This window comes from Salminus brasiliensis, chromosome 23 (genome assembly GCF_030463535.1).
Source record: "Salminus brasiliensis chromosome 23, fSalBra1.hap2, whole genome shotgun sequence".
NCBI lineage: Eukaryota > Metazoa > Chordata > Actinopteri > Characiformes > Bryconidae > Salminus > Salminus brasiliensis.
In genome coordinates, this window is record NC_132900.1 from 2,601,240 (window position 1) to 2,617,653 (window position 16,414).

The following is a 16,414-nucleotide window of genomic DNA, read 5'->3' on the forward strand; positions in this document are numbered from 1 at the left end:
AATTAAACTTGTAAATTGTAGAGATTTACTATAGTATATTATAATAAAAATATAATTATTATGTATATTTGATTAACATGCAGATATGCACATTTGTTCAGATCCCTTCCCTGGGGAATAAGCGCCTCCTAGCTTTTAGAGGCTGTACTGCAGCCAAAACCCAGCTAGAGAAGCATTTTGTAGGTATCAGTAGGTTTGGTTATTCTTTCATTTGCAAGTGAGATCAAGGAGTTACAAACGTTTTGGGAAACGCTCGTTAATTAATAAACATTTCTAGTGAATTTGTGGTATTGAAGTACTTAGCATTACGAAGCTTTTCCCTGATTGATCACTGACCCCAGATATAGCCAGTAAGCCACATATGGTGTAAAAGGCAACCACTGGGTTATACAGTATTTAGCTACATAAAGGTTGAAAAGGCTAAACCTGAGGGGATAACGAGGGGGCGGAGCTTCAGACATAGGTGTTTTTTGAAGGAAAATTTAAGGAAAGTGAGGTGTAGCCAAACACTGGTCAGGCAATGCATGTATATAGAAATGAATATGCAAATGTAACTGACCCTAAAACACGGTGTGTGGGTGTGTGTGTATGTGTGTGTGTGTGTGTGTTGTAAGGGTCTGGAGATTGTGTTCCGCGTGGGAATGGCTATCCTCCAGCTGACCCAGGCTGAACTCATGAAGTTGGATACGGAGGGGATGATGCAAGTAATTAACACTAGCTAAAGAGCTTAACATTCATTTATGGATCTTAAAGGTGCAGTGTGTCAAAAATCTAATCAACATGATTGATCACTGTCCCCACATACACTCGATCAGCTGAAACAGGTTTGATATCTGATGTTTGCTTCCTCGGTTTACAATGGGAGATGCTAGGCTAATGTTGCTAACAAACAGTGGGCTCGGACTGTCACCAATCTCATCTCTGTCGGCTTCAAAAATCAATCATCATTACAGACAACTTTTTTCTTTTATATTGTGGTAAATGCATTGTAGCATTGTTTGCGTTAGCTTTAGCCTCCTCCTCTTCTTCTTGTTTCTCAATGCAATGTTTAGTTCCTAACCAGTTAAAATTCAAGAGCAAAGGTTTTGTCATGGAGTCAAAACAGCAGAAAAGCAACTCGAATGCAGACAAAGCTGAGATATAGCATTCAGTTTTCATGTTCCAACTTTAAAATAGCTCCTCACTGCTGCAAGCTGGGGATGTTAATGTCTGTTAATGAAGCCTAGAGGGCGCTGTGTTAGAGCACAGTGGTAAAAACAAGGATCGGAACTGTATCAGACGTAAAATAGCCTAGACGCAATCCATTAAAACATGCCTGGATCAGACTGCGACATCCATAGTCATATCTGAAAACCTTTATATTATATTATATATATATATTATCCTGTATATATATTTTATATTATATATTATGTATATACATAAAATATTTATACAGGATAGGGATTATGCCCCGCCTAGTCTACACTTTGTTTTCAGTGGATAATCTACGAACGCTGTGGAGTCCAGGACACTTTGGGCACTGGGACACTGGGCCTTTCAAATTTTGTCTCTTTTTAATGAAAATAAAACTATAAAAATGTTAAATAAAAAAACTACATTATATAATTCATGATTAAAATGGTCACAAACTAAATCATCTGGAGGGAAACAGGGATACAGGGTAACAGTAAGATGCCTAATGTTCCTCACATGGAGTTTAAAACCTTGGAAATAGGAACTAATGTACGATTGATTGTTTCTGTTAGCAGAAGTGTAAACGTTACTGGATTAGTAACCATTATATATAAGATATAAAGGTAGTGAATTCAAGATTCACTGTGCAATGAAATTCTTACTTTGCAGTTCCTCCATTTACCGACAATCTTATATCAATATATGAATATCAATGAAAAAGGGAGAAAAAGAATAAGTATAATATATATATATATATATATATATATATATATATACTAAAGTACACTAAAGCAAAGCTAAATAAAAGAAAAACACTAAGTAAAGAAGGTTAAACAGTAATTCAGTTCACAACAGTAATAATGTTCAGAACCCTGCTGGCTTGTGGATAGAAACTGTTGTTCAGTCTGGCTGTCTTGTACTTCACGCTCCTGTAGCCTCGGCCCGATGGTAGGAGTGTGAAGAGGCTGTGTTGAGAGTGTGTACAGTCCCTGACAATGCTGTGGGCCCTCCTGTAGAACTGCTTATAGTGTTAGAGCTGAACTGTTAGTATACTGTGCAGCACTGCTGCTCCGCGGACTGCACCACTCTGACAGTACCGCTTCAGTTTCTAGAGAAAACCGTCCCCCAGCAAATGGACACCAACCCAGACAGGACCATAGCGACGGCCTATCAAATAAAGTACGACTCCAAGAGGATGAAGAAGTGAGTGTGTCTGATTGTTCTTTACTGAAGCGCCTCCTGCTGGCTGCTCTGCTAAATGACACAAACAGATTGTTATTGTTACTGTTACTGTGTGATATTTCACTGCTTTGGTGTGACATTAAAATTTGCACGTATCTTTTTAGGCTTGAAAAAGAATACACAGCTATGAAAATGAAGGAAATGGAGGAACAAGAAGAAGTAAAGGTGAGTTTGCTTGTATTCATTCTTGTCGATTTCTCTACAAGCAAAAAATACTGAAAAAATACTAATTTTTTTTTATTATTATTAGAAACTACATTCAGAAAATAAACTTCTGCGACAGAGAATCGACACCCTGGAGAAAGTGAGTGGGTCTTTATTGCTGCTGTGTTCACTGTAATAAGTGTAGTTAATTATTAGGTTTTTGATAAGGTTGTTAAAGTGTAAAAAGTGACATTTTACCAGCTATATGTATAAAAATTATATATATATATAATATATAAAAATATATTTTATCTGAGGTCTGAGTTCTAAAACTATGAGTATAAAGATATTATGACTATGTCACTAGATTCACTTAATAAATCCAGTTAAACTGAAATCATTTTGCTCTGTTTTTAATAAAACACACTGGCAAACTGTGTTCTTTAAGTGCTGCTGATATCTCGGATGCACTATTAAGCGATCTCTAGGCGAGCTTAATTTAGGGGGCGTCTTCGGTGTGTCTGCACGCGCCTGTGTTGACAATTCACTGCCAAGATAGCAACGAGCGTCTGACTGTTGACGAACGTCTGTCTAGACTGTTTTCAGTCAGTGGAGCTCCTGCTGTGTTTTCCGTTGCTGAGATACAGATACAGCAATACTCCAGAAACTGACCTGAACACCCCTCATTTCGAGACCACCAAGTCCATCAAGTCAGATTTATTTGTAGAGCTTTTTAAAACTGTTGTCATTACAAAGCAGATTTACATAATTAGTAATTAGTAAAACACAGAGATAAAAAGAAATAACGTAAAACATGAAGGATCAAAGACCCCCAGTGAGCCCCAACAGCGACAGTGGCAAGGAGAACCTCCTTGGGAGAAACCAAGACTCACAAGGGGGACCCGACCCGTCCTCCTCTGATCAGAACTATTTATTAATTATTGATAAAAATGACCAAACCAGATACAGCAGATAGTTAATAGTGGTGATATTAATAGTGGCAGATAGTTACGAGTCCATTAGGGTTTGAACATGGTCATTAAACAGGTAGCAGTGGTAGGAGGGTGTGCCGCTGGTCTGGTATGGGTGGTGGTGGGTGGGGGGCCTGATGGTCGGACTGGTAGGTGGCAGCTGGTGGCAGCATGTTGCCCACCCTCAGAGTGTATGAATACTGCCCCACTGAATTGATGGCAATCATACATTGACACCTACTTGGGGACATAACTGTATGGAGATAATGGAAATCATCATCATCATCATCATCATCATCATCTTCTCCATCTTCCCTCTCTCTCTCTCTGGTAGAGATACAGTGAGGATGCGGTGTGGACGCTGGGTCAGGAGTGTGCGCGGGTCAGGCTGAAGGAGGCGGAGCTTCAGCGTGTTTTAAAGCAGATGGAGATAAAGATGCTGCTGATGGAGAAAGTGAGGAACTCACCCCTAAAGCCTGGAGTCAAACAGGAGTAACTAGACTTATGAGGAGCAAAAATTAGATCTTAAAAAAAACTGTAAAAGTTTGTGGACACCTCTTCTAATGAATGAGATGCAAACAGATGTGCGAATGCACACACTCACCCAGCTTGTCTAGTCCCTGTAGAGAAGTACTGCCAATAGATTAGTACTCTCTGGAGCTGATAAACATCATGAACCTATTGGCAACATGATGCTCAATGCCAAGGGTGGGCTGGAGGGGTATAAAGCCCCCCAGCATTGAGCTGTGGAGCAGTGGAAGTGTTCTATGGAATGATGGATGGTGGAGCTCCATCCAGTACTTTGGGATGAGTTGAGGATGATGAGGTGGGGTGGTGATTAGGTTATATACTATATATATATATATATATATATATATATATATATATATATATATATATATATATATATATACTGTATATGAGGATAGTTAAATGTTATAATATATGTATAATATATATATATATATATATATATGTTTATAAATGTAGTATAATTACATAGATAGATATACATAGTAGATATACATAGATACAGTATAGATCACACATGCAAATCATCCCACATCCTATAAACAGCTATGTGTGTGTGTGTGTGTGTGTGTGTGTGTGTGTGTGTGTGTGTGTAGAGCAGCTCAGTTCCTGATGAGAACAGTGTGAAGTATGTGCACGAGCAGCTGGTCAGTGGGAAGCTGAGGGAGGCAGATACACTGACCGGGATCCGAGAGGTTAGACATCACGTCAAAGATCTGGAGGAGAAATGGCAGGTGTGTGTGTGTGTGTGTGTGTGTGTGTGTGTGTGTGTGTGTGTATTTAGATTTTGATTGTATACGGGATAATTATGATGATCATGACTTCCATTGCCCGACTGTCTCACTGTATTTTCTGACATCAATTTTGCAAGCTGAATCCGACCCCATCTGTTCATCAGAATCAGCAGAAGGGCAGCAGCGCTGTGTGTGACCTGCAGGAGGAGCTGTTGCGTGTGAGGTTCCGAGAGGTCCACACTCAGGTGCAGCTCACTCAGAGCCGCCACAAACTGCTGCAGCTGCAGACGCAGGTCCGACACCACAGCTGCAGCACACACAGCTGAACAGGAACACACACAGTACACACTTTTCTTTAAATGACCATTGATCTTAGACCTCAGTCTGAGTCTGGCTGACCATTCAGCTCCCAGTTCTTTTAAAACATCACTTCCTGTGTGTGTGTGTGTAGTGGTACACACACTGTACTGATATCCGTTGTTGTTGGTCTGCTGGTGTGAAATAACTGGTTTATAGTGGGTGAATGTGCTGTGATGTGAGTTCCTACAGCATGTGTGAGTGTGTGTTAGCATTAGCATTAGCCTCCCCTTCTCAGTTCTGAGATCACTGTTCAGTGCTCAGAAGGAAGGAGTGCGGTTCTCCCGCTGGCAAAACAGAACATTTCCACGGTAGTTTCGTTTCTAACCAGCCAAAACTCAAGAATAAAGACGTGACGGGGGTGTATTTCCCCACGTGGTTTTGAAGATGGTGGCTGCGTCCCAATTACATACTAATTACAAATACTAACTATTTATTGAGTATGATTGATGTAGTATAGATAAAAGCTTAAAAGTTGAGTACACTCAAAAATCCAAGATATGTCGTCGGTTTTTGAGTGTGGTTACGATGGACACTATTATCCCATAATGCCGTGCAAAATGGAAAGGGAGGAGCTACTCACGACTGGAACAATTATTCGAAAAAGTGGTGGATAGCAATGCAAGTGCAGGGAGGACTTACAGTGATGTATGTTGGCATGGCAATGCTTCATCACTTCCTGTTAGTGCTAAACGGGTTAGTATGGTAATGTTTAGTGCACTAACCGGGCGCAATTGGGACGCAGCCAGGAAAAGCAGCTCTAGAACCACAGATATTACGCTAGGTTCTTATGTTCCACTGTAAAATTGTTCCACCCTGCAGACTCTAAACTGTTCTGGTACCTTCTGAGAACACTCCTCACTGCTGTGGGCCGGGAATAATGTCTGGTAATGGAGCGTAGAGGGCGCCAGAGGGTGTTTCACTATAGCACAGCGGTAAAAACAAAGGATCGGAACTAGATCCGGCTTACAACAGTCGATCCCAAAATGAACATTAAAATATGCCTAGATCTGCCCCAGGTCTGATTCTCTGTATCGGGTCAGGACATCCCAAGCATCAGTGCATTTTTACACCCCTGTGCTAAGTCCAAATCAAGCCAATAGAGTTTAGTGATGCTGACTACTGGCAATACTGCAAAACATGTTCAGGTGAAGCATTATTTAAAAAATTTGTGGGGAAAAATAAAAGCTTTAAGTTCTTCTGAGCTTGCGCTGTACGTCCAGTAGATGGAGACATTTTACTAACCTAGCATCCAAGCTGCCCTGCGGCCCGAAACTTTACTGAAAAGACGTACAGCCTGTTTAATACCCCATTAAAATACTGGGTATATGGATTATACCTGTATCCTGTATGTATTTGTTTTCTTCGTGTTTAGTGTTTAGTCTTTCTGTAGCGACGTGCTTTTGGAGACATGTTGCGGTGGCCTGGCCGTATTGCTACATTTCATGTGTGGACAGCCAGTGTGGCGAAATTCACATATTCACATACTGTCACGATGACACACGGGCGGCTTTTAACGTTAGGTGTGTTGAAACCTCTGATCTGTCTGATTTGGAGACTGACATGGCAAAAGATCACGATTCGAGTGACACTCAGAGGAGAAAAATGCCTCTGGGCTGTGAAATCACTCAAAAAATCAGATCCACCCAAAAACGTTTGATAAGCAGAAATCAGTTTCATCCCATCGGCAACGTGTTCAAATCTGAATCATTACAGACTGACCGACAGCCTGAAACATTCCCACATTGCATTATCCTTGCATTAACCCCTTAAAGCCTGAGAGCTAGCATGTGGGCCTACACTTCAGGTCCGTACTCTGACAGCCAGGGCTGGGCGATATGATAAAGACAGTATATCACAGTAATTGTTATTGTAATGATACATGGTATTTATCGCGATACACAATATATATGATCGCAGACACAATGCATCAGTAGCGACGGATTCTTAAAAAAACGACTTCTTTCCCATACTCTCCGATAGGGCTGGGCGATATGGTAAAAATACTGATACCGATATTTAAAGCCTGTTATGTTCACAACTAGCAGATTAATATCAAGCTCAGGCTGGGTAATACAACGATACTTATTAATTTAATTTTTTTATTTTTTTATTATCATTGGACGGGTACAGTCAGTACCTACTGCATGTAGGGGTGGGTGACAGCTAGGGCTGGGTGATATGGTAAAAAATACTATATCACGATATTTAAAGACGATATTTTTGTGATACACAAAATCTATCACGATACATGAACAGATTCTTAAAAGATTCTTAAAAACTACTATTCAGATCCTCTCCTGTCCTAAATACAGTGATTTATACTCTACACCACGATAACAAAATTTATCACAATACGATAAAATATTGTCATATTGCCCGGCTCTACTCTCCCATTCAACCTGTGCTGCTCTTTATCCAGTTAAACCAGACTAATCACAGCACTATAGCACAGACGATACGACTGATATGCTCAGAAAAGCGTATTGTGCATCACAATAAAAAGATTTATCACAATATGATAACATTTCTGGAATTTTGAATATATGGAATAACACATTAGTTGTATATTAGTTAATAAGAGTGTATGAATATATGGCTGTCTGCAATACGGCAGTTCGGCTGCATTGGTTTTGAAATATTAGAGTAAATAGAATTGACCGAACATGAATACAATGAAGTACACTCTTCGTTTTTTTTTTTTTTTTTTGGAGTAAATTAAATCCTCAGGCTGTTTTCAAATGTACAAATTCGAGATGCTGTAGTGGACTGGGGTCGGGGTCAACCCAGGCCTATTTTAAAGGGTCAGTTATTGGCTATTTTGGGCCTAATCCAGTTGCGATCCTTTGTTTTTACCACTGTGTTCTAGAAGAGCGCCTTCTACAGGCTTGTGGATTCGATACCCAGGCTCGGCAAGCTGCCACTGTTGGACCCTGCTCCCAGAGTGCAGCAGCAGTAGCTGCCCACCGCTGACTGTCCACTGTGGGTGTTGGTTCACTAGTGTGTATGTGTGTGTGCCAAATTTCATCTGTGTCCAACACTAATGGTGAAGATGGTTGTCTGTCTTTTGTCTTTTACAGTAGAACATAATGAGAACTTAATGTCATGTGTGTGGTTCTAGAGCTTCCTGCAGACTTTTGAAGAGGAGGAGGCTAATGCTAATGCACACATGCTATAGAAAAGCAATTCATTAACTAGAAAACTATTTTTATTATTTATTTTTATTATTTTATTTTATTTTATTTTTATTTTTTAGCTCAGTAGTTGACAAACAGCATCAGATATCAGTCCAGAGTGTGTATCAGTACACACACACATACAGGAAGTGAGCTGACTGCAGTGTTGTAAAGGAGCTAGGAGCTGATTGGTCAGGGAGGAGAGTCAGACTGGATTATTAGATATAGTCGTTTTAAGAAAAATCTTGACCAAACTAAATCTGATACTGAAAATAAAGAGATTTTACTGAACCCATTAATCAGCAGATTATTTTGGCTGTATAATTTATACAAAATATGAATTTATACTAGTGAAAATTACTATATATATATATATGTATGTATTTATTTATATTTTATTATTATTATTATTATTATTATTATTATCTTTAATGTTACTTAATACACACCAATCAGCCATAACATTAGTACTTAGCACTGTTCTGTAAAGGATCTGCTGCTAACGTCTTGGTGCCAGATACCACAGCAGGACACCTTCAGAGGTCTTCAAAGGAGTCCATGCCTCAAATGGTCAGATCTGTTGTGGCGGCATAAAGGGGGACCTGCTCAGTATTAGGCAATGTTAGGTGCTAATGTTATGGCTGATCGGTATATACAGCATCAACACAGTTCAGATGTGCAAATTCTTAATTTACTAAATTACCTGAACAATTAAACCCAGTAAATTTGACTAAGATTATAAACAGATACAGAATAATGGGTCTTTAGTTAGAGGTGACGACAGGCCTTATTGCTGTCTTGCAGGATGAAATCTGCAGTCTTCGGATGAAGCACATCACTGAGCGCATGCACAGCCAGCGTGAGCATCTGCAAGAGCTAACGATGCAAAACCAGCATCTGCACAGTCTGCTGGGACAAACAACAGAGGAAGAGCAGCACAAGGTAACAGCATGGCCTAAAGTAGGCTGGAGAAACATGATGACGTTGTTCTTATCATAAATTAAGCATGTATATATATATTTGTTATTCATACACTACATGTCCAAATGTTTGTGGACAGCCCTTCTAATGAAAGCATTCAGCACAGCTTGTCTAGACCCTGTAGAAAAGCACTGTCAGTAGAATAGGACTCCCTGGAGCAGATAAACAACATGAACCTATCGACACCATGCCGCCTAATGCCAGGTGTGGGCTAGAGGAGGGGTATAAAGCCCCCCAGCAGCATTGAGCTGGAAGAAGTGGAAGAACTTGGAGAACTTGAAGCTTGGAGCAGTGGAAGAACTGTGTTCTCTGGAATGATGGTGGTGATGGTGCTCCATGGTGGTGGTGGTGGTGCTCCAACATCCTGGTGTCCCAATACTTTTGTCCACATAGTGCACTGTGAAATATCGTGATGTTATTTTCTGCAATATTGCCCAGCCTTAACCAAGAGTGACCTCATTCCTCTTTTGAGCCAGCAGGGGTGGTGACGGCTAATTACTGGGTCATTTGCCCTCCACAACTCTTCCTGAACGCTAAATTCAGGCCCAGGCCGTGTGCCTTATTAAACCCCACTCAGCCCAGCTGGGTGCAACTCTGCTGTCTGCTGTGGGCTGGAAACAAGAGGAAATGGACACAATGACCTCAGTGTTAAACACACTGCCACTTATGACACTTGCCACTGGTCACAAGCTAATGTGGCTAACAAGCAAAGGAAGCTTGTGGCCAACTGATTAGCATTGTGCATTAGCATTAGCTTAGCGAAAAGCAGTAGTGGATGGACACAAAGCTTCCATTACTTGCTAGCAAAGTTGTGTAATTTAGATTTTCCCCTAATCTGTCACACTGTGTGTGTGTGTGTGTGTGTGTGTTCAGGGCTGAACACTGAAACTATTCCCAGTGAAGCATCACCATTAGCCGCAGCTGGAGACACACCCTGAGTGCTATCTCATTCAGCTTTGATTAATCTGTAGTTCTGTGGTCAGTCTCTCATTCTGTTTTAAATCATTTCTCCTTTCAAAGGTCAAACCAGAGTCCAGAAGCTCTTACGGGTTTTCTTAGAGACCGTTTTAAATTTGGAACAGAGTGGATCTACATATTAGGCAGCGAGTTAACGGTCAGTCAGTTCTTGAAGGTGATGGAAAGGTGCTGAAGCAGGAGAAATGGACAAGCGTAAGAATCTGAGACACTGCGACGTTCTAGACGAGTCAGACTGGGTCAGAACATCTCCAGAACATCAGGCAGGTATGCAGTGGTCAGTACCTTTTAAAAGATATCAGTACATAAAGGTCAACTGGTGGACTGGCGACAGGGTTCATTGATGCGATCCATGGAGGTCTCCAGAGGATCTTCTGCTTCTGTCTTGTCTCTGTGCCAGGTGCCACATCTTGTGGAGTCCATGCCTCAAGTGGTCAGATTAGTAGTGCTGGCACAATGGGGACCTATTCAATATTAGGCAGGTGGTATTAATGTTATGGCTGATCGGTGTGTCCAGAGTAGTGAGTGAGCTGCATATCCTCATTGGTCAGTAAGGCCCTGTCGCCGGTTCACCGGCTGTCCTTCCTTGGAGCACTTTTGGTAGGTAGATAAGATACTGACCACTGCATAGCGGGAACACCCCACAAGACCTGCCTAATGTTCTGGAGATGTTCTGACCCAGTCCGACTCGTCTAGAACATCACAGTCTGGTTCTTGTTTGTTGAAGTGTCTCAGATTCTTGGGCTTACCAATTGTTCCTGCTTTAACACCGTTCAATCACCTTCAAGAACCAACCACTATATGGACAAAAGTATTGGGACACCTGCTTGTTTATTGTTTCTTTTGAAATCAAGAGTATTATAACGGGTTTGTCCTGCTTTTGTTGGAGTAACTGTCTCTACTGTCCAGGGAAGAAGGCTCGCTACTGGATTTTGGACGAGCATTGCTATTGGATGTTGGGCGGATGAGCACCACCCCACCTCATCATCCCCAACTCCCCGGGTCAACTCCCCCAAGTACTGGATGGAGCACCACCATCATTCCAAACAATGCTGGGGGGCTTTAAACCCCACTAGCCCACCCCTGGCATTAGGCGGCATGGTGCCAATAGGTTCAGTATCAGAAATGGGTGCAATGTTAAACAGCTGAATGCATTCATTAGAAGGGGTGTCCACAAACTTCTGGGCGGTTTATATCCACTTCTTGACCGGTGCTACTGAAAGCAGATCATCAGCGATTTTTGAAACTATATTAATATTTGACAATTCAATCAATGGATGTAGTCAATCAGCCAAGACAAGATCAGTGTATGAAGGTTGCTTCGATAGGTTAGCGCAGAAGCTACGAGGCTGATGTAGCTACAAGTAATGAGTAATGGAAGTCTATGTCAACCAGGCTCTATTTTGGTGGCCTGGATATCTCTCAGACGAGCCTCGTAGCTGGAGTTTACAAATAGATACAGCATTTAGCTAGTTTCGGTTAAGCACTGCACACTTTCACTGAACAAACAGAACTGATTCAGATCACGGTCGACCCTCCACACACACATCCTGCACTGGGACAAGAGTTGAGAAACCCAGAGTCAGTGCATTGGTTAATAACAAGTTTCTGCATCACACAATGACTTCGTTAAAAGCATGCTTATCTGACGATCGCCAAAAAAAAAAAAGGCAGCGAAAAGGAACCAGTATCTTCTGCTTTTTTTCTGAATGTGTGCGGCTGATAGCATCTTTCTCACTCTGCTGCCTGATGCTGTCGGAGTTCACACTTTGGGCCCAGCACCCGAAGCTCGGCGGCCTACGGCTCTTCTCTGCAGAAGTGATTTCGCAAGAAAGCAGCCAACTGTGCACAAACACTGCCGTTAACTACGAGGAGGAGTGGAGGAGAGCATGATTCTGCAGTTCTGTTAGTCCAGCTCTTTCTTAAATGGCCACAGTTGAAGATTTGAGACTACACTAAATGGACAAAAGTATTGGGACACCTGCTCGTAAATTGTTTCTTCCAAGTTCAAAAGAAATTTAAAAGAGTTGATCCTGCTTTTGACTGGATAACTGTCTCTACTGTCCAGGGTGGAAGGCTTTGTACTAGATTCTGGAGGAGCATTGCGGTGAGGATTTGATTGCATTCAGCGACGGGTGCATTAGTGAGGTCAGATGTCAGATGTTGAATGATGATCACCACCCACCTCATAATCTCCATCTCCCCAACTCCGCAACCCAAAAGTATTGGATGAAGCACCACCACCACCATCATTCCAGAGAACACAGTTCCTCCACTGCTCCACAGCACAATGCTTCTGGGGGGCTTTATACTGTACATACCCCTCTGGCCCACGCCTGGCATTAGGCAGCATGGTGCCAATAGGTTCATGTTGATCTGCTCCAGAGAGTCCTATTCTATTGGCGGTACTATTGGCAGTCCACTGCAGTGGCTCCTAACTCTGGTCCTGGATATGTTAGCTAGTGTTTACTGAACCTTAGCCATTCTGAGCTGAAGGTTGTGAGGTTGGAGCAAGAAACCTCTAAGATGTGCAAAGCACTGGGTTCTCCAGGACCAGGGTTGGGAACCACTGCTCTACGGTATCTCCATTGTCTTGGTTTTAATATTTTGCTACATCTTCAGGCTCCCAGAGACTGTTATAATGCAGGGATTATTAAAACCTCTAAAGAGAGATCTAAAGGTAATCATGAAAAATGACTGTGAGATGGTGTTAGATGTACATGCAGAAGCACAGAGTTAGTTTCGGAACAGTCAGTCCAACTTTGTGGTGGTTACTGAAATGAACATCACGTCCCATTCTTAGCAATGTGTGATTATGACTGATATGACTAATATGAATCGTGAGGAGCCTTTCCTGGCTAATAAATCCTTTGTATACTAATATTTTACTCTTACCAGAATTACTGTTAGCCATATTAGCATTTATGAACTGTGAGGTCATTTCTGCTGGTAAATAATTCCCCTGTAATCTAAAGTTATACTTGAGAAATTCTGGTTTTGATTCAAAATAATAATGAGACACTACATAAGATTTTATCAGATATGCTAATGTTGCTATCTGTGACATGTCTGACACATGACATGGCTAACTATTAGCCATATTAGCATGTTAAAAAGAGGTTTATATGAACTGTGAGGAGCTTTTGCTGGTCAATTATCAATGATTATTGTAATCTAATATTTTACTCTTACTGATTCTAGAATTTATATTCACCAGAACTGAGGCCATATTACTGTTAGCCATATTAGCATGTCTTCATGAGGTTTATATGAACTGTGAGGAGCTTTTCTTGGTTAATAATTCCTCTGTAATCTAATATTTTTCTTAAGAAATTATTGTTTAGATTTTAAAAAAAAATGAGACAGATGTCAGATATGATATCAGATATGCTAATGTTGCTACTTCCACTCACTGTTAGCCATATTAGCATGTTAAAAAGAGGTTTATATGAACCGTGAGGAGCTTTTCTTGGTTAATAATTCCTCTGTAATCTAATATTTTTCTTAAGAAATTATTGTTTTGATTTAAAAATATGATATCAGATATGCTAATGTTGCTACTTCCACTCACTGTCAGCCATATTAGCATGTTAAAAAGAGGTTTATATGAACCGTGAGGAGCTTTTCTTGGTTAATAAATGCTAATAAATGCTGTAATCTAATATTTTACTCAAAAAATTCTAGGTTTGCTAAAAGTGGATAAAGAAATGCTAATGCTACTAGCAATGACTGAAAACTAGCTAATATTCACCAGCCATATTAGCATGTTAAAAACAGGTTTATATGAACTTTGAGGAGCTATTCGGGTTAATAAATCCTCTGTAATCTAACATTTTACTCAAGAAATGCTAGGTCTGCTAAAAGCTTTTAAGGCTAAACTCTGCCTTCTAACGTCCACTCACTGTTAGCCATATTAGCATGTTAAAAAGAGGTTTATATGAACTGTGAGGAGCTTTTGCTGGCCAATAAATAAATCCTCTGTAATCTAATATTTTACTCAAGAAATTCTAATTTTGATTAAAAAAAATAATAATGAGACTCTAATAATGAGATTTTATCAGAAATGCTAATGTTGCTAGCTGTGACAGAACTAATATCCACCAGATAGCAAACACATGACATGACTGACTGTGGCTTCTAACTTCCACTCACTGTTAGCCATATTAGCATGTTTCCTGGTTAATAAAGCCTCAGTAATGTACTATTTCTTTACTCAATAAATACTAGGTCGGCTAATAGCGAATAAATCATAGTGCTGGAGTTGGTTAAAAGTAGGACTTCATCAGAAATTATATTGCTGCTAACAATATGCTAATATGCTAATCATGCTGAAGTATGGGTAGCCATATTAGCATGTTAAAACGAGTCTCCCTTTAGTGCTGAGGGGATGAAATGATGCTAATGGTACCCAGAGATTGTTAATGGACCCATGCATTGTTAACCCCAATGGATAACAAATCTGCTCTTCTTCAGCAGGATTGTGACGATGAAGAACAGGACGATGGCACAGCTACTGTCAGAAAGCTGCAAGATCAGATTGTCCAATTACAGGCCCAGGTATGCTAAGTGTTCTTGCGAAGTGGTCCCTTAATCACTGCTCCCTACAGTGGAACACTATATAGTATATTATACTATTAGTGGGAACGCAAATGGTCCCCTAAACACTCTGCTCTACATTAGGACACAATGGGCCCTATTTTAGCGATCTTTAGGGGAGCCGTCACCCGTGCACCATGCAGCCTTATTAAGTGTCGGTGTGTCTTTGCTATGGTGAAGGCGGGAAAAGTTTGCCTTGTGCGGTTCGAAACGCTCAAAAGTCATGTACTAAGTCTTTTAATTAATCATGGGGGTGTTTGTTTTGGGCGTAACGTGCAGTAATAAACCAATCAGTGTGTCGCTCGCCATCCCTTTAAGAGCCAGGTGCGGTCAAACTGACCTTGGCGGGTTGCTGTTTCAGTGGTGTAAAGCGTGGGGGGGGGTGTACGAGTGTTGGGCTGCACGCGCCTGTGTTGACAATTCACTGCCAAGATAGCAACGAACGTCTGACTGTTGGCGTCTGCCTAGGTTCACAGTTTTCAGTCAGTTGAGCTCCTCTTGTGTTTTGCGTCGCCAAGATACGTAGCAATACGCCAGAAATTGACCCGAACACCCCTCATTTTGAGACCACCGCGCCCATCAGCGTAGATATATTCACAAGCAGCGCTGCTGTTTAAATGATGCAGGAGGAAGACGTGAAAATAGACTGTTGGTGAGGTGTAAGATAGCAACGAGCATCGCAACACGCCTTGCGCAGGGTGTAAGGCCCTATATATATATATGTGTGTGTACTATTAGTGGGAACGCAAACACTATTCACTATTCTCAACATTGGAACACTATACAGGACACTACTATAGGGAGCAGAAGTGATCCCCTAATCACTATTCCCCACTTTGAAGCACTATATAAAATATAGGACACCATTATCAGGAAAGGAAGTGTCCTCCTAATCACTATTACCTACAATGGAACATGATATGTGGACCATTATTTATATTAATGTATTTTTAATGGAACAGATTTTTAATGTTCTCCATATGGCTCCAAAGTAGGGAATAGTAATTAGGGGGCCACTTCTGTTCCCTATGTAATGTCTCCCTAATCACTGTTCCCTATATTGGGACACTATTGTAGGAAACCTTCATTGTTTTATTCCAGGAATATTCCAGGTATATTCCAGGTATTTCATCAAACAGAGCTGAGTTAGCTGAATTTGCAGACTATGAACGGCATAAAGCCCCAAAAGCAATGTGAAAGACTAGTGGATATTGGGCCGAGACATGAAAACTGTGATTGACAGTCGAGGTTCTTTCAGCATAGTGATTCTGAATGCTCTCAAAGTTCAGATATTAGTACTGTTTAGAAATTAGAATAACTTATTTTATTATAATTATTATAAACATTTATTTGCATTATTTGAGCAGCTGTTTTGAGCAGTTGTCATTTCTGCAAATAAATAAATAAATGCTATAAATAGCAAATATTTTTATTTGGAATTTAGGGGAAACGTCCATGGTTTATGAAATACCATGCAAATGTTAATTTCTCTAAACACACTGACTATAAATAGCAAAACCAGAGAAACTGA

At 40.7% G+C, this 16,414-nt stretch overlaps 1 protein-coding gene across 9 annotated transcripts in view; it reads left to right on the top strand.

The window, feature by feature from the left end:
* Nucleotides 1–16,414, top strand: part of evi5a (ecotropic viral integration site 5a) — a 35,285-nt gene that overhangs the window by 9,092 nt on the left and 9,779 nt on the right. For 4 of the 9 annotated variants that reach the window (XM_072668968.1, XM_072668970.1, XM_072668969.1 and 1 more), the window contains 9 exons: nucleotides 615–704; nucleotides 2,282–2,379; nucleotides 2,523–2,583; nucleotides 2,669–2,722; nucleotides 3,868–3,987; nucleotides 4,661–4,798; nucleotides 4,936–5,091; nucleotides 9,136–9,273; nucleotides 14,761–14,844. In XM_072668968.1, coding sequence (XP_072525069.1) covers nucleotides 615–704; nucleotides 2,282–2,379; nucleotides 2,523–2,583; nucleotides 2,669–2,722; nucleotides 3,868–3,987; nucleotides 4,661–4,798; nucleotides 4,936–5,091; nucleotides 9,136–9,273; nucleotides 14,761–14,844 — 939 coding nt within the window. Of the gene's footprint in view, nucleotides 1–614; nucleotides 705–2,281; nucleotides 2,380–2,522; nucleotides 2,584–2,668; nucleotides 2,723–3,867; nucleotides 3,988–4,660; nucleotides 4,799–4,935; nucleotides 5,092–8,024; nucleotides 8,138–9,135; nucleotides 9,274–10,332; nucleotides 10,422–14,760; nucleotides 14,845–16,414 lie in introns of those variants that run through there. The other 5 variants (XM_072668971.1, XM_072668972.1, XM_072668974.1 and 2 more) reach the window with 5 other exon arrangements.